At 47.4% G+C, this 26,675-nt stretch overlaps 2 protein-coding genes across 3 annotated transcripts in view; both read left to right on the top strand.

The window, feature by feature from the left end:
* Positions 1-1,441: 1,441 nt before the first annotated feature.
* pros1 (protein S) lies at positions 1,442-24,751 on the top strand. Its single transcript, XM_079998159.1, has 14 exons — positions 1,442-1,641; positions 10,957-11,114; positions 13,555-13,579; positions 13,690-13,770; positions 14,134-14,256; positions 14,458-14,586; positions 15,865-15,993; positions 18,912-19,152; positions 19,946-20,132; positions 20,374-20,538; positions 20,693-20,861; positions 21,441-21,577; positions 22,157-22,385; positions 23,455-24,751. The coding sequence occupies exons 1-14, from the start codon at positions 1,563-1,565 to the stop codon at positions 23,679-23,681; spliced, it is 2,079 nt and encodes a 692-aa protein (XP_079854285.1). The 5' UTR covers positions 1,442-1,562; the 3' UTR covers positions 23,682-24,751.
* Positions 24,752-25,437: 686 nt separating this feature from the next.
* The window catches only part of gas6 (growth arrest-specific 6), a 29,292-nt gene continuing 28,054 nt past the window's right edge, over positions 25,438-26,675 (top strand). For both annotated transcript variants that reach the window (XM_079998158.1, XM_079998157.1), the window contains exons 1-2: positions 25,438-26,001; positions 26,310-26,470. In XM_079998158.1, coding sequence (XP_079854284.1) covers positions 25,791-26,001; positions 26,310-26,470 — 372 coding nt within the window. In that variant the 5' untranslated portion in view covers positions 25,438-25,790. The remainder of the gene's footprint in view (positions 26,002-26,309; positions 26,471-26,675) is intronic.

The raw sequence follows: 26,675 nt of genomic DNA, 5'->3' as shown, positions 1-26,675 counted from the left end.
GACGTTACTTCCGGTCGTAGTGTCAGACCAAAACTTGTCGCATCCGTTGAAAAATGAGAACACATTCTAAAGCCTCAATCGGACGCGGAAATTCCGCACCGCAGGACGTCAGTTTTGCCCGTGCCGAATCCGACTCTCCATAGGAATTAATGAACCTCCGGTTTGTTCTTGTCGTTTGTCGTATTCGGTGTGAAGTAGGCTTTATGGTGAACCAAACCCTCTACTTTGTCCTACAAACAAAAGAAAAACAAAAAAAAAAAAGCTTTTTTGTATAGAGTCAATGCCTCTGTTTGAAGGAAATCTTGCCAATGTGTTTTCCTAAGCTATTTTGTGTACATATTACAGCCGCATCGTTGCTGCAGCACTCTGTAAAGGAGTGCTTGGTTTTTACCAGCCAATCTGCAGGGTTACCGAATCGAGCACCGGCGCCTTTTATTGCCAAGACCGAGAAGAAACAAAAAAAGAAAGTCATATTAAATAATTCCTCTGTCCTAAAAAATGCACAAAAAAAGCTGTGTCTTATGCAATAATGGTGTCTCAGCATGCAATAATAATAACCCCAAAACAGTGAAATAAAAACTCCACGGTATGATCTTTCAAAATCACCTACAGCTGCTGACCTTGCGGCACAATCCTCCTGGGATACACTCATATAATAAAGGGACAACAGTGTATTTTGTATAAATATTTTTTAAAAGAAAAGTATTAAGATAAGCCTGATATATGTGTACATAAACTGTGGTATGAATGGTGAAAATGTGATGTTTTTCCCCCGCCCAAATAACTAAATGAAGACAATATTAATGAAACTTTGTCGTCTGTTTTTGTTTTTAATTTATTTAGTGTCGTGCAGGCTCCTTATCACTACCTCGTGTTTTTCATATTGTCACTATGGTTTATTTTCTACCATGTGGGCTCAGTAACGCGCCCACAAAGTGCTCGGTGCCAAAACGACCCTCGTCCAAGAGTTTCACGCCTTCTCTGGCGCAGTGTAGTTACTAAATAGTGTAGTTACTAAATAGTGTAGTTGCTAAAGTGTAAGTAAGTGAGTAAAGCGTTATCTAACCCGTTACAAAGTGCTTCACAGAGAGGTGACAGAACAATAAACACAGATGTACATTTGTTTTCATTTCAAAAATTGTACATTCAAAACAGATTGAACAGTTTTTGAAATAAAACAATTTACAATCAAAACAGAGGGGGCGTAACAACGAAAGAAGAGTTTATTAAAAAAACAAAAAACCACAGAGCAGAGAACGTCGAACAAAACAAAAAGGAGCCTTTCCGGTCAGGCAACGCGTCGTGACAGTACGCGCGTACGTACGTACGTGTGTGTGTGTGTGTGTGCGTCTGTGTGTGTGTGTGTGTGTGTGTGTGTGTGTGTGTGTGTGTGTGTGTGCGTGTGTGTGTGTGTGTGTGTGTGTGTGTGTGTGTACCCTGACTCCGTCCCAGCAGCGGGGGCTCGCCGTCACCCAGCGGCCAGAAACGCGGTGTTCCGCGGGGCAGTACGGGCGCGTTCAGTTGGCGGCCTGGCAGCGGAGGCGTAACGGTCCGGCGTCGCTATGTGGGGAAGGAGAAGGCCGCTGTGGGGGCCGCTGGTGCCTCTGCTGCTTCTGCTGTCGCTCGTCGACGCGCAGCGACGTAAGTAAGCCCGGCGACCGGGGACCACGTTGTGAAATACAAGAAAACGAGTGAGGAGTCCAGGAAAAGTGCGTTTCGGGCGAGCACGTTTGGCGCCGAGCGAGCTGAGCGCTCGGTTCTGAAAGTTGACCCGGTAACCACGTTGAGTCGAACGGGTTTTGTGATGGGTACGAACGGACTTTATTCAGGTATAGACTTGGGAAAAGGTTTCCCCTAATCCCCAGGTCACTTCTGGTAAGTCATGGTTTCGCAATAAACCTTCCAGACTCCTTCTCGTCGCCGAGCCCCGCTGGCAGCGTGCCGCGAATAAACATCAGTAGAAGCTCAGCAAGCATCGTTGTTGTTCATGGGACTTTCATTATTTCGTCGGATTGCTGTTATTATATAAGTATATCGACATTAAGGAAACTATGTTTACAGACTTAAAAATTAGAATTTGTATAACATAATAATAATGACATACAAAGAAAAAAACTGTCAGTATTCAATAAACCTACATTTATTATTTATTTTTTAATTTGATAATCTTTGTTTATAGCACCTTTTATTCCCACATAAATTGTTCATATCAAACCATTTGCACTGAATCCGACTGAAATTGCATTCTCAAACTGCTTATTATGAGTTATAATGACTTATTTCATCTTACTTGTTGAGCTGTTCATTACTTCTTTTTATTTTGTTGATATATTGTAAATATGGTGTTTTATCTTCTCTCTCTGCATCTCACGCTCCGAACTTAGCTGCCGCAACTTCTCGGGATCAATAGTGTCCTATGTCTTATCTTTACATGAATAGAAGGCATGTGATGTGATTTTGACTGGGATGTTGGCTATCAGATCAGAATCAGCTTTATTCACCAAGTATGTACACATACAGTGCATACAAGGAATCAAACTCAGTTTTTTTCCCTTTCTCTCAATGTACAAACATGGACTTAGACATACAGCTGAAACAAAGACAACAAGCTAAAACAAACATTTCACGACTAAATACAGATGTAGATGTATATAAAAAAAAATATATATATATATATATACACATATATAGGTACTCCTCACTTTATGACCTACCTGTTTAACAACTGTTCGGACTTACAACCAGCTCTCTGACCAGTCTGTACTGTACGCTCCGTACAATACCACGCGTCTCAGCGTCAGGCATCTCATCGTGCATCACCCTTTATATGCTATACACACACTACATATACTATATATACTATACACTATATATACCTCATACACTATATACACTGTATATACTATATACACTGTATACATCTCATCTCATCACTGGTCTCAGTCTCCTTCCCGCAGTCTGTCAGTATTCACTACACTAGCGTTGGCAATGGCCACGCTCCCTTACAGTGGAATAACACGAGTCCTCACTTATCGACCAATTCACTCAACGACCTGGTCCTAGGAACGGAACTCGGCCGTTAAGTGAGGAGTACCTGTATATACAGATGTAGATGTACATAAAATTATACTGTACACGCACACGCACACGCACTGAAATTGTAGCAGGAAAGCAATGGTGCAGAGTGCAAAGATGCTGGAATAAATATGGAATAATTAACAGGTTGCTTTATATACATGAGGTAGTTGGATTTGACATCTTCTCCTCTCAGCCGCTCCCGGGGGTCGCCACAGCGAGTCATCCGCCTCCATAGGTGGATTTGACATAATATGCATATATACAATGTAAGGTATATACACCGTGTTTTGGTTTATATTGACAATGACAACACGTTAAAAACTGTTTATCCTCCCATATATGTAATTTGAATTTGTATGTACAGTGAGTGTTCAGTGTTACCGTTTTTTGCACAGGAATTATCTCTGACGCTGTGTGACTGATTTAAGTGTTTGTCAGAGTGACAGCCTGTGAGAAGAAGCTGTTCTTGTGTCTGCTTGTTTTGGCTTACTGTGTTCTGTAGAGCCTACCAAAGGGGAGGAGTTGGAACAGGTTGCGTCCAGGGTGTGATGGGTCTGCAGTGATGGTTCCTGCATGTTTCCTGACTCTGGACATGTATAAGTCCTGAATAGAGAGCAGGTTGGCACCAATCATTTTCTCTGCGGTCCTGGCAGATCGTTGTAGTCCTTTCCTGTCCCGCTTGGTGGCTGAACCAAACCCCACAGTGATGGATGTGCAGAGGACAGACTGGATGATTGCAGTGTAGAACTGGATCAGCAGCTCCTGGGACAGGTTGAACTTCTTGAGCTGGCGCAGGAAGTACATCCTCTGTGTTACGGGGGTATGCTGAGTGAACCCAGGTGCAGAGAACAAGGCAGAGGCGAGGTGGCAAAAATAGAGGTTTACTCAAAACAAGTACAAAAACTGGGCAAAAACAAATAAGAGGTCTCGGGAGCTTGGGACAAGAGCGTTGTCATGAGGTTAGACAAACTCAAGACTGAGCGCCCGAGGACACAAACGACAGGGTCTAAATAGGGACGACCAAACGAGACACAGGTGAAACATATCATCTAATGAGGCAGGGTAATCAGGAACAGAAATAGGTGAAGCAGAGCAACCTTGGAAAGGCAGTACTGGCGGCATCTAGTGGCTGATGCTGGTAGGACCCGGGCGAACCCTGACAGGACCCCCCCATCTAGGAACGGCTCCCGACGTTCCTCCAGGGAGTGTTGGGCAGCGACGGCGGAAATCCTGGATCAGAGAGGGATCCAGGATATCCCGGGCCGGAACCCAGGAGCGCTCCTCCGGCCCGTAACCCTCCCAGTCCACCAGGTATTGCAGGGCCCCGCGGACCCGGCGGGAGTCCAGGAGCCGGCGGACCGTGTAGGCGGGCTGACCGTCGATGATGAGAGGCGCCGGAGGAGGCCTCGTGGTGGGCGCCAAGGTGCTGGTGACCACCGGTCGGAGCCGCGACACGTGGAAGGTGGGGTTTATCCTCATGGACCTGGGGAGCAGAAGACGGTATGCGGCAGGATTGACCCGCTGCACGATCTTGAAGGGCCCAACATACCGTGGCGCGAGCTTGCGTGACTCCACCCGTAATGGAAGGTCCCTGGTGGACAGCCAGACCCTCTGGCCCGGACGGAGCATAGGCGCTGGTCTGCGCCGTCGGTTGGCCTGGATCTGCTGCTGCTGGGATGTCCTCAGCAGGGCCTGACGAGCCCTCTGCCAGGTCCGTCGGCACCGCTGGACGAACCGCTGGGCTGACGGCACTCCCACCTCCGCCTCCTGCTCCTGAAACAGAGGAGGCATGTACCCGAACTGGCACTCAAACGGGGACATGCCAGTGGAAGAGCAGCGCAGAGTGTTGTGAGCGTATTCCGCCCACACTAGATGGTCGCTCCAGGAGGCAGGGTTGGAGGACACGAGGCACCTCAGTGTTGTCTCCAGGTCCTGGTTGACCCGCTCCGTCTGGCCATTGGATTGCGGGTGGAAACCGGAGGACAGGCTGACGGAGGCGCCGAGGAGCTGGTGGAATGCTTTCCAGAACCGGGATGCAAACTGCGGACCGCGGTCTGACACCACGTCCAGGGGCAGGCCGAACACCCTGAAAACGTGCTGCACCATGAGCTCAGCAGTCTCCAGAGCTGAGGGGAGCTTGGGCAGAGGAAAAAAAGCGGCAAGCCTTGGAGAACCGGTCCACAACGACGAAGATGACGGTGTGGCCCCGAGACGGTGGAAGGCCGGTGATGAAGTCCATTGAGAGGTGTGACCAGGGCCGACTGGGGATGGGAAGGGGATGCAGCAGCCCCATGGGACGTGACCGGGGGTTCTTGTTCTGGGTGCAGATGGTGCAGGCAGCGACGAAGGACCGGACGTCCTGCTCCATGGTAGGCCACCAGAAACGCCTGCGGAGGAACTCGAGGGTCCTGGAGATCCCCGGGTGGCCAGTGAGGCGGGATGAATGCCCCCATTGCAGGACTTGTGATCGGACAGCCTTCGGGACAAACAGGTTGCCGGGATCCGCCTCCCTCCTTTGGGCCTGCCGGACCTGCGTCTCGATTCCCCAGCGGACCGGAGCCAAGATGCAGGAGTTCTGGAGAATGGGCTCGGGGAGTTCAACCAGCTCAGGAGGGTCGAACTGTCTGGAGAGAGCGTCGGGCTTGAGGTTCTTGGACCCGGGACGATACGACAGGATGAAGTTGAACCGATTGAAGAACAAGGCCCATCGGGCTTGACGGGAGTTGAGGCGTTTGGCATCCTGAATGTATGTCAGGTTCTTGTGGTCGGTCCAGACGACAAATGGGTGTTGGGCCCCCTCCAGCCAGTGCCGCCACTCCTCCAACGCCAGTTTGACTGCCAGTAGCTCCCGGTTCCCTATGTCATAGTTCCGTTCCGCTGGGGTGAGGCGACGGGAGAAGAAAGCACAAGGATGGAGCTTCTTGTCGTGAGTCCTTTGGGACAAGACGGCCCCCACTCCCACATCGGAAGCATCCACCTCCACCACGAAGGGTAGGGTAGGCTCTGGTGTGGCCAGGACAGGGGCAGCGGTGAACCGCGTCTTGAGAGCCCTGAACGCCCCCTCAGCCTCCGCAGTCCAGGCGAAGCGGGCTGTGGATGTCCTAGTGAGGGCGGTGAGGGGAGCCGCTACAGTGCTAAAACCCCGAATGAATCGCCTGTAAAAATTGGCAAACCCGAGGAAGCGCTGCACCTGTTTGACCGAGGTGGGTGGTGGCCAGTCCCGGACGGCTTCGGTCTTGGCAGGATCCATCTGGACGTGACCCTCGGTGATGACAAACCCCAGGAACTGAACGGTGGTGGCGTGGAACTCACTCTTCTCCAGTTTCACATAGAGGCCATTGGCGAGCAGGCGGTGAAGGACCTGTCTCACATGCTGTATGTGTTCGGGAAGGGTCCTGGAGAAGATGAGGATGTCATCGATGTAGACGAACACGGAGCGGTTGAGAAACTCACGGAGGACGTCATTTACAAAGGCCTGGAAGACAGCGGGAGCATTGGCCAATCCAAAAGGCATGACCATGTATTCATAATGGCCGGTAGGTGTGTTGAAGGCGGTCTTCCACTCATCCCCCTCGCTGACACGGACGAGATTGTATGCGTTTCGAAGATCGAGTTTGGTGAAGATGGTGGCGCCTTGCAGTTGCTCGAAAGATGTGGACATGAAAGGAAGGGGGTAGCGATTCTTGACCGTGATCTTGTTCAGACCACGGTAATCAATGCAGGGACGCAGGCCGCCATCCTTCTTACCCACGAAGAAAAACCCTGCGCCCGCCGGGGAGGTAGAAGGGCGGATGAAACCTGAGGTGAGCGCCCCCCGGATGTACTCCTCCATGGCTGTAGTCTCAGGGGCAGAGAGAGAGAAGAGACGTCCCCGAGGAGGGCAGGTGCCAGGCAGAAGGTCGATGGCGCAGTCATAGGACCGATGGGGAGGAAGCGTGGTGGCCCGTCTCTTGCTGAAGACCTCCCTCAGATCGGCATACTCGTGGGGCACTCGTGAAAACTCGGGATGGATGGAACCTTGAATACGGACTGGAGCCAGGACACGGACAGGAACTCCGGAGTGGGCAGGGGCTTGGGAAGGGGCCCGAGCTTGGACACGGACTGGAGACTCGAGAGGGTGAGAAGACGGATTAGAACGAAGACAGGTGGTGTGGCAGGCAGGACCCCATTCGGTGAGACGCCCGGAGGCCCAGTCCAGATGTGGGTTGTGACGGGCTAGCCATGGGTAGCCCAGGACCAGTGGAAACTCAGGAGAGTGGATGAGGTGGAGCTGGATTACCTCTGAATGTTTTCCCTCCAGTGACAGCCAAAGGGGGGCGGTGAGATGGCACACGCTACCGGTCCCCAGTGGTCTTCCATCCAGGGCTGTCACCGTGAGAGGATGCTCTAGAGGTGCCAGAGGGAGCTTTAGGGCTTTTGCTAGCCCTACATCCAGGAAGCTTCCTGCAGCGCCGGAATCCACCATAGCTTGGAGGGAGTGATGTTGATCTCCCCAGGCGAGGGAGGCAGCCAGCAGGACCCTGGTCGCCTCGAGCTCGGGAGAGAAGGTTGGCCTCGTCGCAGTTCTCCCTACCCTGGACGAGAGTTGGCTTTTCCCGAGAGCTCAGGGCAGGAAAAACGGAAATGCCCCGGATCCCACAGTACAAGCAGCAGCGCTCTCTCATCCGCCGGTCACGTTCGGACCGAGAGAGCCGTGTGCTGCCTACTTGCATCGGCTGCTACCTTGATGCTGGAGGCGGGCTCGGGATAGCCAGGAGATGCTCGGGAGGCCTCGTCCCCAGAGCCGCTCTGCGCGCTGGTATTGGTGAAGCGGGGAAAACGCGTTCCCCTTGTCTCTCCCGGAGGCGGTTGTCCACCCGAATCGCTGCATCGATGAGCGTGTCCAGGTCCTCCTGCACCTCCCGGGATGCCAGCTCGTCCTTGACACCCTCATTGAGGCCCTCCTGGAAGGCCGCGATGAGTGCCTCGCTGTTCCATCCAGACGCCACAGCGAGGTTGCGGAATGCGATGGCGTAGTCCGCCACGCTCTGTCCCCCCTGGTGGAGCCGGAGTAGCCGTGTCGGCGCCTCCCTCCCACTGACTGAGTGGTCGAACACTCGGCGCATCTCCCCGGCAAAAGCCTGGTAGCTGGAGCAGGCCGGGGTTTGCCGATTCCAGATGGCTGTGGCCCAGGAGAGTGCTTTGCCGGTGAGTAGCGTGACCACGTATGCCACCTGTGAGCGCTGGGTGGGGAACTGTGACGGCTGGAGCTCGAAAGCCAGGGAGCATTGTGTCAGAAAGCCACGACAGCCCCCTGAGTTACCGTCGTACCTCTCTGGCGCCGGCAGTCGTGGTTCGCGGTGCTCTGGAGGACGCTGGTCCATGGGAGGCAGCGCTGGCGCAGGGGCCATAGGTGGAGCCTGTGCCTGGCTCTGCTGGACGGCCTGGGCGAGCGACTGCAGGTTGTCCAGGACCTGTTGGAGAACCCGCTCGTGTCGGCCAATCGCAGCCCCCTGGTTCGTCAAGGCCACCCGCAGGCTCTCCACCTCTGGAGGCTGGCTCTCTGCTGGGTCCATGTTGTGGCTCAGTCTTGCTGTTACGGGGGTATGCTGAGTGAACCCAGGTGCAGAGAACAAGGCAGAGGCGAGGTGGCAAAAATAGAGGTTTACTCAAAACAAGTACAAAAACTGGGCAAAAACAAATAAGAAGTCTCGGGAGCTTGGGACAAGAGCCTTGTCATGAGGTTAGACAAACTCAAGACTGAGCGCCTGAGGACACAAACGACAGGGTCTAAATAGGGACGACCAAACGAGACACAGGTGAAACATATCACCTAATGAGGCAGGGTAATCAGGAACAGAAATAGGTGAAGCAGAGCAACCTTGAAAAGGCAGTACTGGCGGCATCTAGTGGCTGATGCTGGTAGGACCCGGGCGAACCCTGACACTCTGCTGGGCCTTTTTGAAGACTGTGTCAATGTTGGGGATCCACATTAGGTCCTGGAAGATTGTGGATCTCATAAACCTGAAGGATTCCACAGCAGACAGTGCTGTTGAGCATGGTGAGGGGAGGCAGTGTTGGGGGGCTCCTCCTGAAGTCCACTGTCATCACCGCAGTTTTGAGCTTGTTCAGCTCCAGGGTGTTCTGACCACACCAGAGGGCCAGCTGTGCAACCTGTGCAAACTTCGGGAGTCTTAACAGACGGCTCTCCTGAGGTGTAGTCGTTGGTGTAGAGGGAGAAGAGCAGAGGGGAGAGCACACATCCCTGGGGGGTGCCAGTGCTGATTGACTAGATGCTGGATGTGGTTTTCCTCAGCCTCACCTGCTGCCTCCTGTCTGTCAGGAAGTTAGTGATCCACTGGCAGGTGGGGGCTGGTACAGTGAACTGGGTGAGTATGGAGCATAGTCCCTGTTACCCTAATATCGTGATACGATAGTTAAATGTTGTCTATAAGGCTGCATTACAGTGTTAAAGTAATAAATATTTCATGAAAATATATAAATATCTTCTGACAACATCCTCAAAATATTGTCTAATGATCAAAATCAAGGTATTCATAGAAAAAAAATGTATATTGGATTTTGTCAATATCGTAAAGCCCTATATCCGACCAAAACTCCAGTCATAAAAGCAACAAAAATAATGTGAAAAATCATAGATATATTTTTATATAGTTAAATGTTGTTTTTAAGGCTGTATTTCAGTAAAGTAATGCAATTTTCTGAACCTTATTGACTGTCCTACCTATTCAAATTGCCGTATTTTCCGGACTATAGAGCGCACCTGTATATAAGCCGCATCCGCATTATTTTAAAAAAAAGAGATATACAAGCCGCACCGGGCCATAAGCCGCAGATATCTATGTTGAAAAATTAGATATTTACTGCATGTACAGAACGATTTTGAACTGTAAATGTACATGTATGTACCTGAACAGATTCTTTCCGAACAGTGCCTTTTAACACGGCAGCAACTTTGCTGATTAAAACGAAACAGAACTAAGAGAAAAAAAACGGCATTTATTTACCTTCATTTCTCCTGTGTTTGAAACCACAAGTCACTTTAATCATCTTCGCTGAAACCCATGAAGTCGTCTTCTTCAGTGTCGGAGTTGAACAGCCTCAGAAGCGCTTCGTCACATCTGTCTCCATCAGTCTCGCTCTCCGTGTCACTGTCATCCTCCGGTGAAGTAGACTCTGAAGGTGCGCCGCTCTCTTCGCGTAGCGGTCCAGCCTTTCGGAACCCGTTGGTGATGGTGGATCTTTTTCACAGCACTCCACGCTGTTAGGGTTCACTGACAGACATCAGAAAAAGATGCTTTTCGCATGCGGCCAGTTTTTGTAAATTACTTCTCACCACTTGTCATCCAAGCCTCCCACTCAACCCGGAGTGCAGCTTAAAATGCCCGATTCACACTGATGTCGATGGCCTTCAACTTAAAACTTGCATCATACGAACTTCTTCGTGTGGGTTCCATGATGAAGGGGCGAGGATTTGAAAATAATTACCAGTTGGTAATTTATCGTCCGCGTTCTATCTGCTAAAGAAAAAGTAGCGTATTCTTCTTTGCATTGATTTTTCGTCCATCTTATTTTTGATTCTAATTCCGGTTAGAGCGCCCCTAGCGGTGGAAGAAAAATCCACAGAATAGCCGCACCTTTGTATAAGCCGCATGGTTCAAAACCTAGGAAAAAAGTAGCGGCTTATAGTCCGGAAAGTACGGTAATGCCTCCACCTGTTTGGTTAGAATAGTCACACGACTAACGAATGCTCCTCAAATATTTCTTGGGTGGAGATATCTTATGAAAGCGCCGATAATCATTCCCTAAATATCATCAAACTAGGTATTCCTCAAAATAACCCTAACTGGTGTGTCACGTGTGTGTTTGCCCCTGTAGTCCTGAGTCGGAGCGGAGCTTCTCAGTTCCTGACCAGGAGAAGGAGAGCCAACTCCATGTTTGAGGAGAGTAAGAAGGGCAACCTGGAGAGGGAGTGCATCGAGGAGCTGTGCAACAAGGAGGAGGCCAGGGAGATCTTTGAGAACTACCCGGAGACGGTGAGGACACAGCGAACCCCACTAGTATAGATCATTTCCGTCCAGGCGACCACAAAAAGTCTCAATTTGACATCAGTTCAGGTTTTACTGATAAAAGTAGGCCATAAAGGTGCAGTGTATAGAATTAAGTGGCATGGGTGAGGGTTACAGATCACAACCAACTGAATACTTCTCCCCATGGTAGTGCACCTCTGTGGAAGAGACAGGGGCTGTGAAAAAATGCAAAAGGCCCTCTCTAGAGCCAGGTTTTGGTTGGCTGGTCTGGGCTACTGTAGAAGAAACATGGCAGTGCAACATGGCGGCCTCCATGAAGCATACCTGCTCACTATGTAGATAAAAAACGTCTCATTCTAAGGCAATGAAAAACAATTTTTATTTTCATGGGATTATACACTAATAAAAACATACTTATGAATATTGTATTCCATTTTTGCCAGTTCCGTAAATTCTACACACTGCAGTATCATTACATTACATTACAACATTAAGCAGTTTATAAGTACAATAAGTCATTTATAAGTACATTTTGACAGTCATATCGCAATATGTACTTCCGAAGGGGTAAAGGAGCGATAGTTTTTTCATCTGCTTATTGTCAATTGCAAGAGGCAATATTACAAAAAGGTAAAAAAAAACAATAATTATAATAAGTATGATTACATTACATTATGTAATTAAACAGTTTATAAGTACAATAAAGCCCCTTTTCCACTTGCACTGAAAGCTGTAAATCTACTGGCAATGATCCGTATTGATGTCATGTGGGAAAAGGATGTGGTCTTGATGCTGGGGACATCGGGCAGAAGCGATTTGCCTGCCCGCCGGCTGCACCTGAGCACGGAGCCGGGGAGGGAGCAAGCGAACAGGGAGAGATAGAACGGGTGGAGAACGTTCCTTCTCCGGAGGCAGAGAGTGTAGGACATGCTGAAAATGATCACACCGATTTAATAACATTGGTTTTTGGGTTATTGTGTCCGGGGAAGGGGGCTCTGGGACCTTATTGCAGCGGAGGGAACCGAGTCCGTCTGGGAGGGGCGGGTAGACGGGAAGCGAAGCCTGGTCTCCGAGAGCCTGGGAAAAAAAACAAAACGATTCAGATTGTATGTCCATTGCTGACAGATTGTTCAAACAATCGCATCTACACTGGACAAACTGTAAAGTACTAACCCTAACCCATTACGTACTGTGTCCGTAACAGTCATCTAATGTCGGAACATACTCCAAATGGAACTTCACCATTAAGGAGGCCAGTATGGGAATGACTACCGACTGCCTTTGCCGGATACTTTTTATCCAGCAATGTTATGGATTCCATGTCGGAAAGAGGCTTAAGTAATCTTGTCGGTTGTATCTCGATATGGAGAGGAGAGATAGAGTTGAGTCATCTGCATATTGTCAGTTTGCGAAAGGCAATATTAGAGACAAAAAATAAAAATAAAAACAATTATAACAGGCTTTAATAAGTATAATTAGATTACATTACATCATTTAGCAGTTTCTAAGTACAATACCTCATTTATAAGTTAATTTTGTGTGTAGTATCTTAATATGCTTTTCCCAAGCGGAAAAGGAGAGATAGAGTTGAGTGTTGTCTGCATTGTCAATTTGCGAGAGGCAATATAAGAGACTAAATGTATTTATTTCTGCACTCTTGCTGTAGATTTTAAACAGTAAAGTAAAATGTAATTATACGTCTTCAAATGTATTTAAATGTATTTTGGAGATGCCTCACAGTTGTGAGGGGTGGTGGGCAGTCATTGAACCCTAACTTGTGTATCTAATGACTAATCACGTGTAGGTGGGTGGGCATGTAGGTGAATCAGTGAGTGATTCAGGTTAGTATGGAGCCTTATGCTTGTGTGTGTGTACATTCAAGGTAAAGTTTAAGAGTAAAATGGAAGAAGCAATGATAAAAAGGGTTCTTACCAGGTCCTTGAGGTGCTTGAATTTTGTCCTCAGAAATAGAAGTACTGGAATACCTTGAAAAAAGCACCTTTTGCGCTGAAGTGCTTGAAAAGTTTGATTTTGTTATTAAAATTGTAACGTCAAACCATTTCCAGAATCGCCTTTACTACATAGATTATGCCAGGAAAATGTAAATTGAATTGATTATATTAGTTTTGCGCAAAGTCCCTGAAAATGAAAAAACTAGTGCTTAAAAAAAGTACTTGAAAGTCCTTGAATTTCATCTCATTATGCCATAATGAACCCTGGATCTAGCAGTACTGTAATATGTTGTCATAACAAGTTTGATTAAACCAAAACTTTCTGTAGAAAAATTGAATTTCTTCTTTTGTCTTTAAATCTTATATGTTTAGAAAGCCTTCCAATTCAATTGTCTTATTATATAAACTGTTTTCTAAAGCCTATATCTGACATTATCGCCCGTGAAAGGTACTGCTAACAATAAAAGTAATTTAATTTGCTGTCGTTTTTATAGGAATACTTCTACCCCAAATATGTTGGTAAGTTTTCTTTTTTTTATTTCATGTATCTTCCACATTCGAGTTCCTCTTAATATTGTTAATATATTATTGTTTGTTACGCTCTCACATCTATGAGTCTTTCGTTGCAGTGTGTCTTGGTTCGCATCGCGTTGGCATCAGCAACCACAACACCGACTCCATTCCATCCGATTTGCGAACCTGTGTGAATGGTACGGAGCATGAGGACAAGTATTATTATTAGTAGTAGTATTAGTAGTTGCAGTGGTATTAGTGTTAGTATTATTGTAATCACCTTTCTGACAGAAAGAACTTTCCGTTCTGTTACATAGAGTTACAACAGTGATTATACTTGTTTTTCACAATCAATAGTCATTTTTTTCAGTTTTAACTTAGTTGCATTTGTTGTTATACTTGCTTAATGTAAAGGACACATCGCAGACTCACTTTGTTACTTACGCTTTGGTATCATTGCGACTATGGATCATCGTGACATAATTTTAGATCATACTTAGGCGTATTTCTTTTTTATACACGTTTTGGCGGCATCCTACTTGCGTATGTATCCCTTGCAGAAATAAGTAACCAGTGCTCGCCGTTCCCGTGCAACAAGGAGGGCTCCGAACGCTGCGTGGACGGACAGGGTGCTTTCACCTGCGTGTGCAAGTCCGGCTGGAAGGGCCTGCGCTGTGAAAATGGTGGGTATCGATTGAGCCGATCAGTTATCCATCGGTCGTGATTGAATTCTTATGGTTCCCCGAAGCTGCAATAAGCAATTTAACTAGCCAAGTATTCCAGAAAGGAAATAACAGATAAACAGTTTAAGTTAAATTCCACTACATTCACCTTGAAATCAAATGTGAACCCTTTCAAGTGTTCTGTGTTGTGTGTTCGGGCAGATATCGACGAGTGTTTGGATCCAGAATTTCTGGCAGGATGTAATCAAAAGTGCAAAAACTCTGCTGGAAGTTTCCGCTGCAGTTGCGAGGACGGCTATTTCACGAATGATGAGTCAATCAACTGTATAGGTAAGGATTATTCCCTGTCCAGTCCATCTCTGCAGAAGCTACTTTGGGCTTGATAATATTTAGAAGAGTTGTGAGTCTGTGCTTCGATAAAGGCTGTTATTACAGCTGTTGACTTCCTCAACACGGCTGACCTGCTTCTGAACTCTGATGTAATAGAATGTTATAAACATCTCAAAAGATGTCCATTCCTCGATAGTGTAAACAGTCCATTACTCTCGGACTCGAAGCTAGTAAGGCTAGTAAGTGTGCTTCTTCATAGACTCCTTACTTTTGTCGTCGTATTTGTATCTCTGATGAGTTTCAGAGTGCAATATTTGCCTTTGATTGTGCTGCACTTGTTAAGTACAAAGTCTTGACAAACACTAGCAGCATTTTCCAACCGCTGCGCCGCAGCACGCTGCTGTGCTGTGAAAGCTTGCCAGGTGTGCCCTGAAAAGAATTTCACATTCCACTTAAAAAAATAAAGAATGGAACTTAGCTTTTGTGTTGCAAGATCAAAATTGCAAGGCTGTACTAATTTGTGTAATTCATCAGCTCAAGACAGAATAGCAGCTCCAGCACCACAAGTTTCACTTTTAGAGTGAGGACTGTTCCTAATGATGAAAGGTTGACGAGTCACTCAGTAAAAGTAATCGTTCTATTTTTTAGACATTACATTTTTTTAGCAGACACTTTTATCCAAAGCGACTTACAATTATTGAAACACCGACAGACACCAGGAGCAATTAGGGGTTAAGTGTCTTGCTCAAGGACACTACAGCATGATAGCAGGAGGAGCCTGGGATCGAACCAGCAACCTTTAGATCACTAGACCACCAGCTCTACCTCCTGAGCTATATGTCAAATATAAATGTAAAAAAAAAATTCTGTCTCAGACTTGAAATGAGTCCTCAGTAATTATTTTGTTCAGTTATGAGTTGACTCTTTTAAGTGACTACCAAGTCATTCAAAAGGTTTGTCCGCTACGAAAGAATCGTTCACCAGTCTTGCATAACTATTAGTAGGCAATAATAATAATAAGCACAGTTCTACATGTTTGTGATGCCTTTCGTGGTTAAAAGGATATTAATGCGCCATGGGATTATTTTATTATAAAAAGTGTGCCACGGAAGAAAAAAGGTTGGGAAACACTGGTTTAAGACAGCTAAATGTACAAAACCTACAATGACATTCAATCACTTTTTTTTTTTTTTTTTTTGATGCATCATTTTCAATAAGGTTTACAACTGTCTGTGATAGTACTGTATGTAACATCTTAATTCAATCTCTCTCTGTCAGACATCAATGAATGCTTACTATACCCCAGCATCTGCAAGGAGCCCGCCAAGTGTGCCAACACACCAGGGATGTACGAGTGCCAGTGCCCCCCAGGGTTTATATACAACTTAAACTCCAGAACCTGCGACGGTGAGATTAACTTCCCCGGTCGTTTCATTAGCCAGCTGCACAGGTGGCCTTGGATGTTCTTCCTACATATCCCTAGAAATGAACCTCAGTTACCCCGTTCAGATTTGATCAAGTAAATTCTGAGATTTGTTTCTAAACACATTAAACATGTTAAAATGTTATTGCTTAAAACATGTAAAAAGACTGAACTTATGTAGTACTGAATCCTGGAGACTGCCAAACTGTTTTTGTGGTCCTGATTTTTTGGACGGTCCTAAATCAGGGACCCGTGACGTAACGCATTCCTGTCTGGCATGGCCCCTCCCCTAATACTATATAAGAGTAGAGCGCATTCATCAGTGGTTCTCTCACTCAATCTTAATGAGTTTTTACAGCCTACACTAGTTTGCTTTCTAGCTCTGGTGCCTTTGTACCTGAAATGCATCTGCCCTGGATGCCAAAATGGAAGGGGGACAGACCAGTGGAAACTTTGAGGAGTGTGTTGTGAACGTACTCGACCCATGGGAGTTGGGCACTCCAAGAGGAGGGGTTTGCGGTGGTGATGCAACGGAGCATGGTCCCCATTTCCTGACTCTCCTGCTCCGTCTGGCCATTGGTCTAGGGGGGGGAAACTGGAGGAGAGACTGACCTTGGCTCCCAGGGCAGCGCAAAAAGCTTGCCACACCTGAGAGATGAACTGCGGACTCCTGTCAGAGAGGATGTCCGGGGATTCCATGAAGGCGGAACACATGGGCCACCAGTAGCCATCCGCAGCTTGGAAAGGGCGATGAAGTGGGCAGACTTTGAGAACCGATCAACGATGGTGAGGACTCTGGTGTTGCCACTGGATGACGGGAAACTGGTGATGAAGTCCAGGGTGATGTGAGACCACGGGCGACTGGGGATGGGCAGGATGGTGGTGCACAGGTGGAGAAGGCTGCGACGAGAGCTCGGGTGTCGGGGACCAGGGTAGGCCACCAGAGCCATTGTTGGAGGAAGGCCAAGGTACAAGTGATCCCATGGTGGCAGGTGAGACGGGATGAGTGAGCCCACTGTAGCATCAGGAACAAACAGGCATTTGGGAGGTCCGGTACCTGGGTCTGGCTGACGTTCCTGGGCCATTCCTAGGGGAATGGTCTGATGCTGTACTCGGGCCAGGCACAACCCGGTCAGGGCCTTGGCTTCCATTGGCACAGAAAGGGGAACGGGCAATAAGCCCAACTGGTGCACCCCTTTTCTGTCCAAGAAGCTCTCATCTGCGCCTGCTCCACCACAAGAGGGCGGTATCTAACAAGGGATGAGAGGAGGGGTACAGGTAGCTCGGCTCGTATGCACCTCCCCTATGTCGCACGAACCGACCCATTTCCCGGACGCAGCGGTCAGGTGGCCCAAAGATGTCCAGTCTGGCTGCAGTACAGACAGCACCAGGTCAACAGGCGACGGGCCTGCTCCTCTGCAGACAGATGAGCTCACCGAGTTGCGATGGCTCTGGCTTGGAACAGCTCAAGGGACTTCTAGAGTACTCGGGAACTGCCGAAGCCAGTGACCGGGACATCACTGACGGAGCGGGAAGTACTGGCTGGGTCCGCACGTTCCTCTTGAGTCGGCGCTCCCGGAGCTGGTTGTCCAGCCAGGTCGCCAGGGTGATCAGCTCAGTCCAGATTCGCTCCCTTCGCCAGAGGCCCAGGAGAGGGGCTCTATCTGGGCGCACAAGGCTCCGTGCACAGAGCCGGAACAGAGCCTCGCTCCCTTGGGAGCGCACGGAGATGTTTCTCTTGTTCTTATTTTAAGAACAGAATCAAAACAACGAAAAACAGCCTGCTATTGGTTTTCTGATTTTGGATTTGTACTGTGTATGTATGTATTGGAGCACCTCTTCTGCGATTGGGCGTGGTTTCAGAATCTTCAGTGGACACGCCCCCAGCGTCTCAGAGCAGAGAGTACTGCCTTTTTTTCATGATTTTGAAATCTAATTTTATATACTTGGTGATTTTTGTTGAAATTTGGCTGGGTGGTTAATAACACATATTTATTGTTGCTTTGCAGGGACTTTGAAAAAGTTTTGGTCAAATTCAAAAAGTATATTTTCTGTTCTTGATTTTTGACCCACTGTGGATTTTAGGTACATTTGGTGCTGTTTGACTATTTTTTTCCACGTCATTTGAAAGTGAAGAATCAGAGCTCCAAAACGTCTCACTTGTGCAAATCAAGGAAATATTTTTAAAGCTATGACTTACGAATGACAAGGGTACAGAAAACTGTGTTTTTGAGATAATCACCCTCAAAGTTTTCCCCACACTTGGCTTCGTTCAGCTTGCTCCGAGAATGGAAAGGGGTTGGAGGACCAACAAAGCCACATGGCTACTTGCCACATGGCCACTTGACACCCTGTTGAATGGGGACATGACACCCTGCTGAATGGGGCAATCTCTGCATTGTTCTTGTGTTTTGAGGGATTGTTAAACAGCATCATCGACACACAACATCTTTGTTTTTAAAAAAGCTTTTATTTAAGAACATACATGTTTTATAAAAGTGGAATTATTTAGGAGTTTGAAAGTGCAGACAACACAACAAAATGTACAGTCTGTCAATAATATTAGTCTTTGTATATCAACCTCGGTGTGTCATTTAATATATAAATGTCCGTATGCCAAATATCGTCAAAGTTCTTAGAGTTATTATGTGGGCTAACCCCAACCCTACCCCAGCTTCACTCTGACTCACTCTTACAAGGTACAAAGAGGTATAAATAGGTTAAAATTACAATAAAACAAATAAAATACAGTTAAAAGATACCCAAAAAAAAAAGGAGTGTAAAAAAAGTAAAAATCGAAGTCATTACAAGCTAAAACAATGAATGTGTGCTTTAAGATATTATTATAAAAAAAACAGTTTAGAGATCCATTCCATTATTCTGCCTGCCTGTGTCGCTACAGACGTGGACGAGTGTTTACTGAACATGTGTGACGGCACCTGCATTAACACACTGGGCAGCTACGCCTGCCACTGCGACGGCCGCCAGGGTCTTCGCTTGGCGCAGTACGAGCGCTACTGTGAGGAGATTCCCCTCTGCCTGGACCTGAACGACCACAAGCACCCCGAGATGCTCTACCTGGGAGAGCAGTTTGCTGGCCTGCCTGTCATTTACCTGCGCTTCCGTCTGCCCGAGAACACCAAGTGAGTGTTGCACAATTTAAAAAAGCAGTTTAAAGCTGGATAAACTAATGGTGTTCTTGTATATAGCAGGAGAACATACGGTGCAAAGCATGTGAGATATTACTTTTGCGCTGTCTGTCAGCACCCTATGATGGTTTGTTAATACGCCTTTCTTAGACCAGTGTTTCCCAACCATTTTTCTGCCACGCCAGTCTTTTTACAATGAAATAATCCTTCCGATAATCCATTAACCACAAAAAAGTCACAAACGTATTTAACTGTGCTTATAATCATGATCTACTAGTAGTTACTGTATCACTTTCAGTGTAAAACTTGAGCTTGTTCTGATGAACACATAGCTGGTATTCTGGCTGGAACTAACTGATTAGTACAGCCTTGCCATTTTGATCTTGCAACATCATAGTTGATTTCCATTATTTATTTATTTGTTTTAAGTGCAATTTAAAACATTTTCAATGCAGACTAGTGTGCCACGGCACAGTGGTTGAAAAACACAGCTTTAGACCATGTTAACAAAAGTCAGCCTGTATCATGGCTCCTCCCAAGATTTTTAGCCTCCTTCCTTGATTGGTCATATTTTTTGTTAACCCCTTGGCCCCTCCCATACCCACTCTGTTCTCAAACTGTGATAGTTGATGGACAAGGGACAAGTGACAAAAATTGTCAATACTAATGTAAAAACCAAACCTGCCACTCAACTTCCTTATACACCTCACTTCACAGACAGAATTTGGAATAATAAAGGTTTAATTCCGACTTTTGCTCATTCAGTGAGTTCGGTCCTTGTTTTTAGGTTTGCTGCGGAATTCGACTTCCGCACCTTCGACCCTGAGGGGGTGGTCCTGTTTGCGGAGTCCTCCCAGGACTCGTGGTTCATGCTGGGGCTCAGAGGCGGCCGTATCGAAGTCCAGTTTAAGAACCAGCACACCTTCAAGGTCACCAGTGGCGGCAAAGCCATCAATGATGGCCAGTGGCACGTGGTAAGAGGAGTGCACACATGATGAATACACAAAGTGCAAAGCAGAGACTCAATCTGGTGAAATCACCCCCTGAATTTTTAAAGAAAAACCCTACACACATGGTGGGGAGTGGTAAGCGATATGAGGTTTGATGCAGTTGTTTTAGTTTTGTTGTTGTCAGTTTTCCTTGGACATTGTGGATTGGTATTGATCAAGTCCTTCCTGTAATAGAACGGGTAAATGAGGGTCTTTGTCTTGGTAGATCTCTGTGGACGAGCTGGAGAGCAGCATCAGTGTTAAAATCAGCAAGGAGGCGGTAATGAGCATCAACAGCCCCGAGAGTCTCTTCACCTCCGTCAATGGCAAACTGGAGACCAAGGTCTACATCGCTGGCCTCCCCAACCGCACCGACAGCATCATCAAAGCCGTAAGTTCACAGTCTTCATAAGTGAATACTAACAACAACCTGTGTGATGACCGTAACCCTCACAGGATAACTACAGTATCTGTAATGGAGAGTGAATGCTTTTATGTGATGACAGATGCATGTGTTTGTATTTGTGTGTGTGCGTATCTTGTAGATCAACCCCCGTCTAGACGGCTGCATCCGGGGCTGGAACTTGATGAACCAGGGGGCGTCAGGTGTGAAAGAGGTCATCCAGGAGAAGAAGAGCAAGCACTGCTTTGTCTACGTGGAAAAAGGATCCTACTTCACCGGGGCAGGCTTGGCTCAGTTCAACGTTGACTACAGTGAGTAGTTCAAATCGGTGTTCAGTACGTGCACATACAGTATGTTACAGTATGGGTTCATTGAAAGGTTCAGATCTTGGCCAGGAATGAATGAATGAATGAATATGAATATATAATATGATGTGAAACGGCTGCACCTCTACAACTATACCGATCGATTTTTGTATTTTTTGAGTATCTAAAATGCAAAAAATAAAGAAAATTAAATTTTTTGTTGCCATGCTGTTATCAAGTGTTTTCTATTCAAAGTGCCAACTCCAACAGCCAATAATGCAAACATGAGGCCAACCTCAGAATTCAATGTGAGAAATTCTCAAATGCAAAAAACGGGGAAAAAACATTTGACTGTCTGCATGATCTGGTAACTGCTGACAAATGACTGTTCAATGCTTGCCCATGCTGTAGGGTTCTCTCACTAAATAGCTAAGAACACTTTAACTAATGAACCAGGATGGACAAAGGTCTGGTCACTTTTGGTTTACTTTTGACAAATTCAACAGCAGTATGTTCCAACAGAAAGTACGTTCAGAGCATTTTTCTCAGTTTTGTCTATATGTGTGTGTGTGTGTGTGTGTCCAGGTGAGTCTGGAAGCTGGCAGGTGAAGATGAGCCTGAACATCCGTCCGTCCAAGAGCACTGGGGTCCTCTTTGCTCTTGTTCAGAACAACACAGTTCCACTGTCGCTCTCCGTTGGAGCACAGGGCGAGGACGAATCTGTGAGTCCGTGTTTACTTCAACATGAACTCCACTGGCGACCATGACCTCTTTTAGCTAATGCCAAGTGGAGAAAGCTGTGCTCAGGTTTACTCTTGTTTTAGAATGAACCCTGTGTGTGTGTGTTTTCCTTGGCTTCACAGTACTTGTTTATTACCTCCACCTGCCATGCCAACACCAGTCTCCATTAACATAGCCAAAGATAGGACCGCCGGGGTTTCATTTTCAGATCAACAATGACATTGTTTCCGTCTCTGTTGTTGAGCCAGAGCAGCTGTTTTGTAGGTGACAGTTTTGCTTTATAAACACGGTCAGATTGAAAGTGAAAGTGAAATCTAAGAAGTCCTGCACAGTTATGCTAGGGTCACACCGCCAGCGACGAGGCTGCAGTGTGAAGCCATGCTCTTGTCTTGTCGCCCTATGGTCACACCGCCAGCGACGAGGCTGCAGTGTGAAGCCATGCTCTTGTCTTGTCGCCCTATGGTCACACCGCCGGTGACAGGGCTTCTGTGCACCTGTCTTTGATGTGAAGCACATCGAGTATACTTGCAAATACATTTGGCGTGACTTCTCTTGTACAGAACTTACAGTTGTTCCTGGACGGCGTCCCTGTAGCGACCCTCAGGACGATCATGTTGTGTTTCCCCGAACGTCTGACGGTGGAGCTGAGTGTCACTCCCTCAGAGATCCAGCTCTCCGCCAACGTCTCCACAGTCTCCTACATTGAGCCCAACGCCCTGCGTGAGGCGCTGGATCGCCTCAACGCCACCATGCAAAATCCCCTCAGCACCTACGTCGGTGGCATTCCAGGTGAGACGTTGACGAAAGTCACACAGTTATTACAAGTGACCGTTATTTCAAATGTTAGATTATTAGAAATGGATTAAGATGTTTATTAATGCACTTCCGGTTGGAGGTTTGAGTCAAAACCATAGTTGCTGGATTAGGTCATTCATCCAATGAGTTCACCTTCACCCAGATGCTGAACTGGCATGGATGACAGTGATGGATGTTAATGTGCTAATGGCCTTGAATGGACTGTTGGATCTAGGGCTGTACCCGTCTTAGAATTCTGTCGGTCAAATCGGATTTGGTTGTTCAATGTGAATATTTGACTATTCGCTGGCAGGGGCGGCGGGGTGGAAGCAGGCCGGGCCAGCTCGGCTCTTCCTATAGGCAAGATAGGCGGCCGCCTAGGGCTACGTCCTGAGGAGGGGCGCGGAGGGGATGGGGGTGCATTGTGCACACCTGTCTCCCTCTCTGACGGTACTGGAATGAAACTGTGCGTAATGGGGACCCTTTCTCTGTGACTCTCTCCCCGATCGCCCCCTCTCCATGTGTTATGCGCAGAACAAATAATCTTAACGAGTCTACGAGTTGGCGCCGTTCCCCGTCCCCACACTGTTCCTAGTTGTTTTATTTGAGGAACGGGGCACGGCTCTCTGTTGCTCCCCGCCATCTGGGCACACAGAGAGCCTTGTTCGCGTCCGTGTCGGACCATTCACACATAAAAAATATATTTATGATCCCCCTAAATTATAATTCTCCATCTAAATGCTATCCCTTTTCATTTTGTAAGCTTATGTCTGTTTTATCCTGTTATTGTAATGCACTGACTGACAAAAAAAACCAAGCCAAACAACCGCCTTCCACGGAAACTCCACTACGCATTTCTACTTGACTGACTGACTAATAGGACTGAGAATGGGATCTCTGAGGGGCCACGGTACATTTGTTGGTCATTTAGAAAGAAGGGGACATTCCCAAACCACATTGCCATTAGGGCTCTGACACCAGCTGGCGACACTGTCTCATCATTCTCTTGCTTCTTTTTTTTTTTTACCTTTGCCTTTTGACTCTCTCTCTCTCTCTCTATCAGATGAGGTTCCAATTTCGGCCACGCCAGTCACCGCCTATTACTACGGCTGCATGGAGGTGGCAGTCAATGGTCAGCAGCTGGACTTTGATGAGGCAATGAGTAAACACAACAGTATAAAGTCCCATTCTTGCCCTCCCTTCTCCCCACCGACTCTCTCTGATGGGCTGAGTCTGAGCCACACTGAAAATGACTTCATTCGCAGCCAGATTCCTCCGCCAAATAACTAAACCAACAAATGCCACATGAGAGGATATCTTACAAGGATATAAGGAAAACCTGACGAGCGGAGAAGAAAACCCATTTTCACCCATGGAACCTGTGGTACTGCCAGGTTCTCCAACTCGGGCTCGGTTGGCTTTTTTTTACCTTTTTAGACTTGAGCATTTGAGATTGATTCCTTAAATTAGAGTGTTGCATAGGATGTGATAGAATTTCTTTGGGTGACATTGGTCCAATTTCCAGATATTTGCACATAAATGCCTTCTATGTTGATGTGTTTTCAATCTGCTGCCACAAAACGAATGAACAACAAAATCAAGTCTCCCGAAATCTTTTGTTATTGCTTTTCTTTCCCTGTGTGGGCAGCATCGTACTGACTAACGTGATAACCTTTTATTGGGCATGACCTGGGAATCTAGTTCAAGCTGTAGCCGTAGAGAGGATTTATGGGAATTGGAAGAAAAATGGAGAAAATCGCCTCCTGCTCTAGTTCACACACAACTCAACCTGAACATTTCTGGGTTAAGCTCCATATGTGAAATGAGCTTAGAGGCTGAAATAGAGCTCTCTGTCAGGTTTGAGGACTTCCTGTGATGGGTATATTTTGAATCACATTCCCTACCTTTCTCTGAAGCTCTAAATTAGATATTTTTCACAAGACGTGATGGAAGAACTACCTTCCGTTGAACGGCTAAGAAGCTGGATAACATTATTAGAAAATAAATTATATTATTTGAAAGTAAGGCCAATAAAGAGCAGAGCTTTGTAGATCACATATGTGGTGAGTTAGATGAGGGTTTTTATTTAAAGAAATTAGACAATTGGCCGTAGCTGACCAGGATTTTTAAGATCCCTTAACATCTCTAATGTCTCTACTGCAGATGTCTGAATCTACTATAATCCGTTCTCATTCTCTCTTCTATTGCGACACTATTTCCTACAGCTGCTCCCATTTTTGTGTTGGTCATGATCGTCTGTAGAATTCACCTGTATATAAACAACCTTTTAATTTATAATTCAATGTTGTATTTGGTTGGTTATTTTCTGTTTGTTTTAATAAAAATTGGTCAAAACCTTACTTTTTTTTTTTGTCAGGCGAATGTCAACAAATGAAATGATAACATTAAATTCTAGTCATTGGTTAATAAGGGCGGTTGTTGGACTGGAGAGGAGTGACGGACTCAGCATGACCCAGATGTCGTGTCAGGAGTGGAAGCCATCGGAGGAAGAAACAAGTTGTGGTGAAGGGCAAAAAAGACACGGCAAGGGAATGCGATTGCGAAAACACATTTTCTCAGAAAGATCCCTCGCTGCGGAGGAAATCTGGGAAACAAAAGTGAAAGGAGCAACATGGCACATCCTGACGGTGTCAAATAAGCGCCGGGCATTTTTCCCATTAAAGTGACTCATTTCTGTGCCTGTGCAAATTCATGGGAACAACACACATTTTTGTTTTTCAGCATGGCTTGTTTTTGCTGCTGATAAAGCGTGCTGGGTATTAGTAAACCTGGGACGTTTCAACAACTCTTTGACACTATTGGACGGACGTACATGTCTTTCGTGGACCGCTTAGATAGATAGATACTTCAAAAAAGTACGACCTTGCCATGCAAGTACAGAGGAGGTGGAGAGGTGGAGAAGTAGAATACGGCAGGGGGGGTGTCAGGGGGAGGAAGGAGAAGTGCAGAGAGGAAAGAGGGGAGTAAATACAGAGAGAGAGAGGGGGGGGGGGGAAATAGACAGATGTAGAGTGGAGGAGGAGTAGAGCGAGAGAGGGAGAGGGAGACTAGCCCTACCTGCATCGTTTCAAACTCCTGCCCCAACGTTCTTCCAACCGCAGGGCAGAGTGGCGCGACGCGTGCTCCTCCTGCGGCTAAGCGACCAGCGAACAACACCACGGCAGAGTCACGGAGCGAGATGGGGATCCTCCGCCCGCGGTAGCCGGAGCACGGGAACGGTATAGCCGCCTTGCGTGACTGATTACGCGGCGGGGGGGGCGGGGGGGACGCGACACCGTAGCTCGGAGGTAGAAAAACGGTGAAATTTTTTTTTTTAATTAATAAATCAATAAAAGCCGAGCGCTACCAGTTATCACTGAGTTGGACTGGAGGCGCTGGATGCCTGCAGTGCTCCGCAGCAGCCCGTGGCGTGTCGTTTCTTTTTCTTTCTTTCTTTCCCCCTCTCGGTGCAACCGAGCCGAAGAGTCGAGAGGACAGGGCGCCGAGAGCAAAGTTTGGAGAAAGCCAGCCAAGATGAGGTTGACCCCGGCCAAGTCCTTTCTACTGGAATCCCTCCTAATCCTGCTGTTTGTCTGCTGGTCCACAAGCCGTAAGTCAAGCGTTGCGAGGGGGGCTAGCTAGCATGCTAAATCCCCCCCCCCCACCCCCATGTTTTTGGGGACATTATTAGTAACGGCTATTTTTGACGAGACGTCCCAGGGCTTTTTAAACCCTTTATTTTTTAACTGCTTCGTGTTTACAGCCTACATATGTCTCCACCTCCATGCGGGTGGTTGTGCGTTGTTTTTGTTTTTAAGTTTCACTTTATTAAAAAAAAAAAAAAAAAAAAAATACAAATAAACAAATATATATTTATACTGGTCTTAAGGGGCCGCCGGTTGACCTTTTGTTCGGCAGTGTGGCTGTCCCCGGAGCAGGCCAACCACGTCCTGGGCAGGCGGCGCAGAGCCTACCAGGTGTTCGAGGAGACCAAGCAGGGACACCTGGAGCGGGAGTGCGTGGAGGAGCGCTGCAGCAAGGAGGAGGCGCGCGAGGTGTTCGAGAACGACCCCGAGACGGTGGGTGGAGGCGGCGGGCGGAGACGGCGGGCGGAGCGGCGGGTGGAGACGGCGGGCGGAGGCGGCGGGCGGAGGCGGCGGGCGGAGACGGCGGGCGGAGGCGGCGGGCGGAGGCGGCGGGCGGAGGCGGCGGGTGGAGACGGCGGGCGGAGGCGGCGGGCGGAGGCGGCGGGCGGAGACGGCGGGCGGAGCGGCGGGTGGAGAC

This window comes from Zeus faber, assembly GCF_960531495.2.
Source record: "Zeus faber genome assembly, chromosome: 3".
Classification (NCBI taxonomy): domain Eukaryota; kingdom Metazoa; phylum Chordata; class Actinopteri; order Zeiformes; family Zeidae; genus Zeus; species Zeus faber.
The sequence above is the reverse complement of the archived record's forward strand: the minus strand, read 5'-3'. Positions and strand labels throughout refer to the sequence as shown.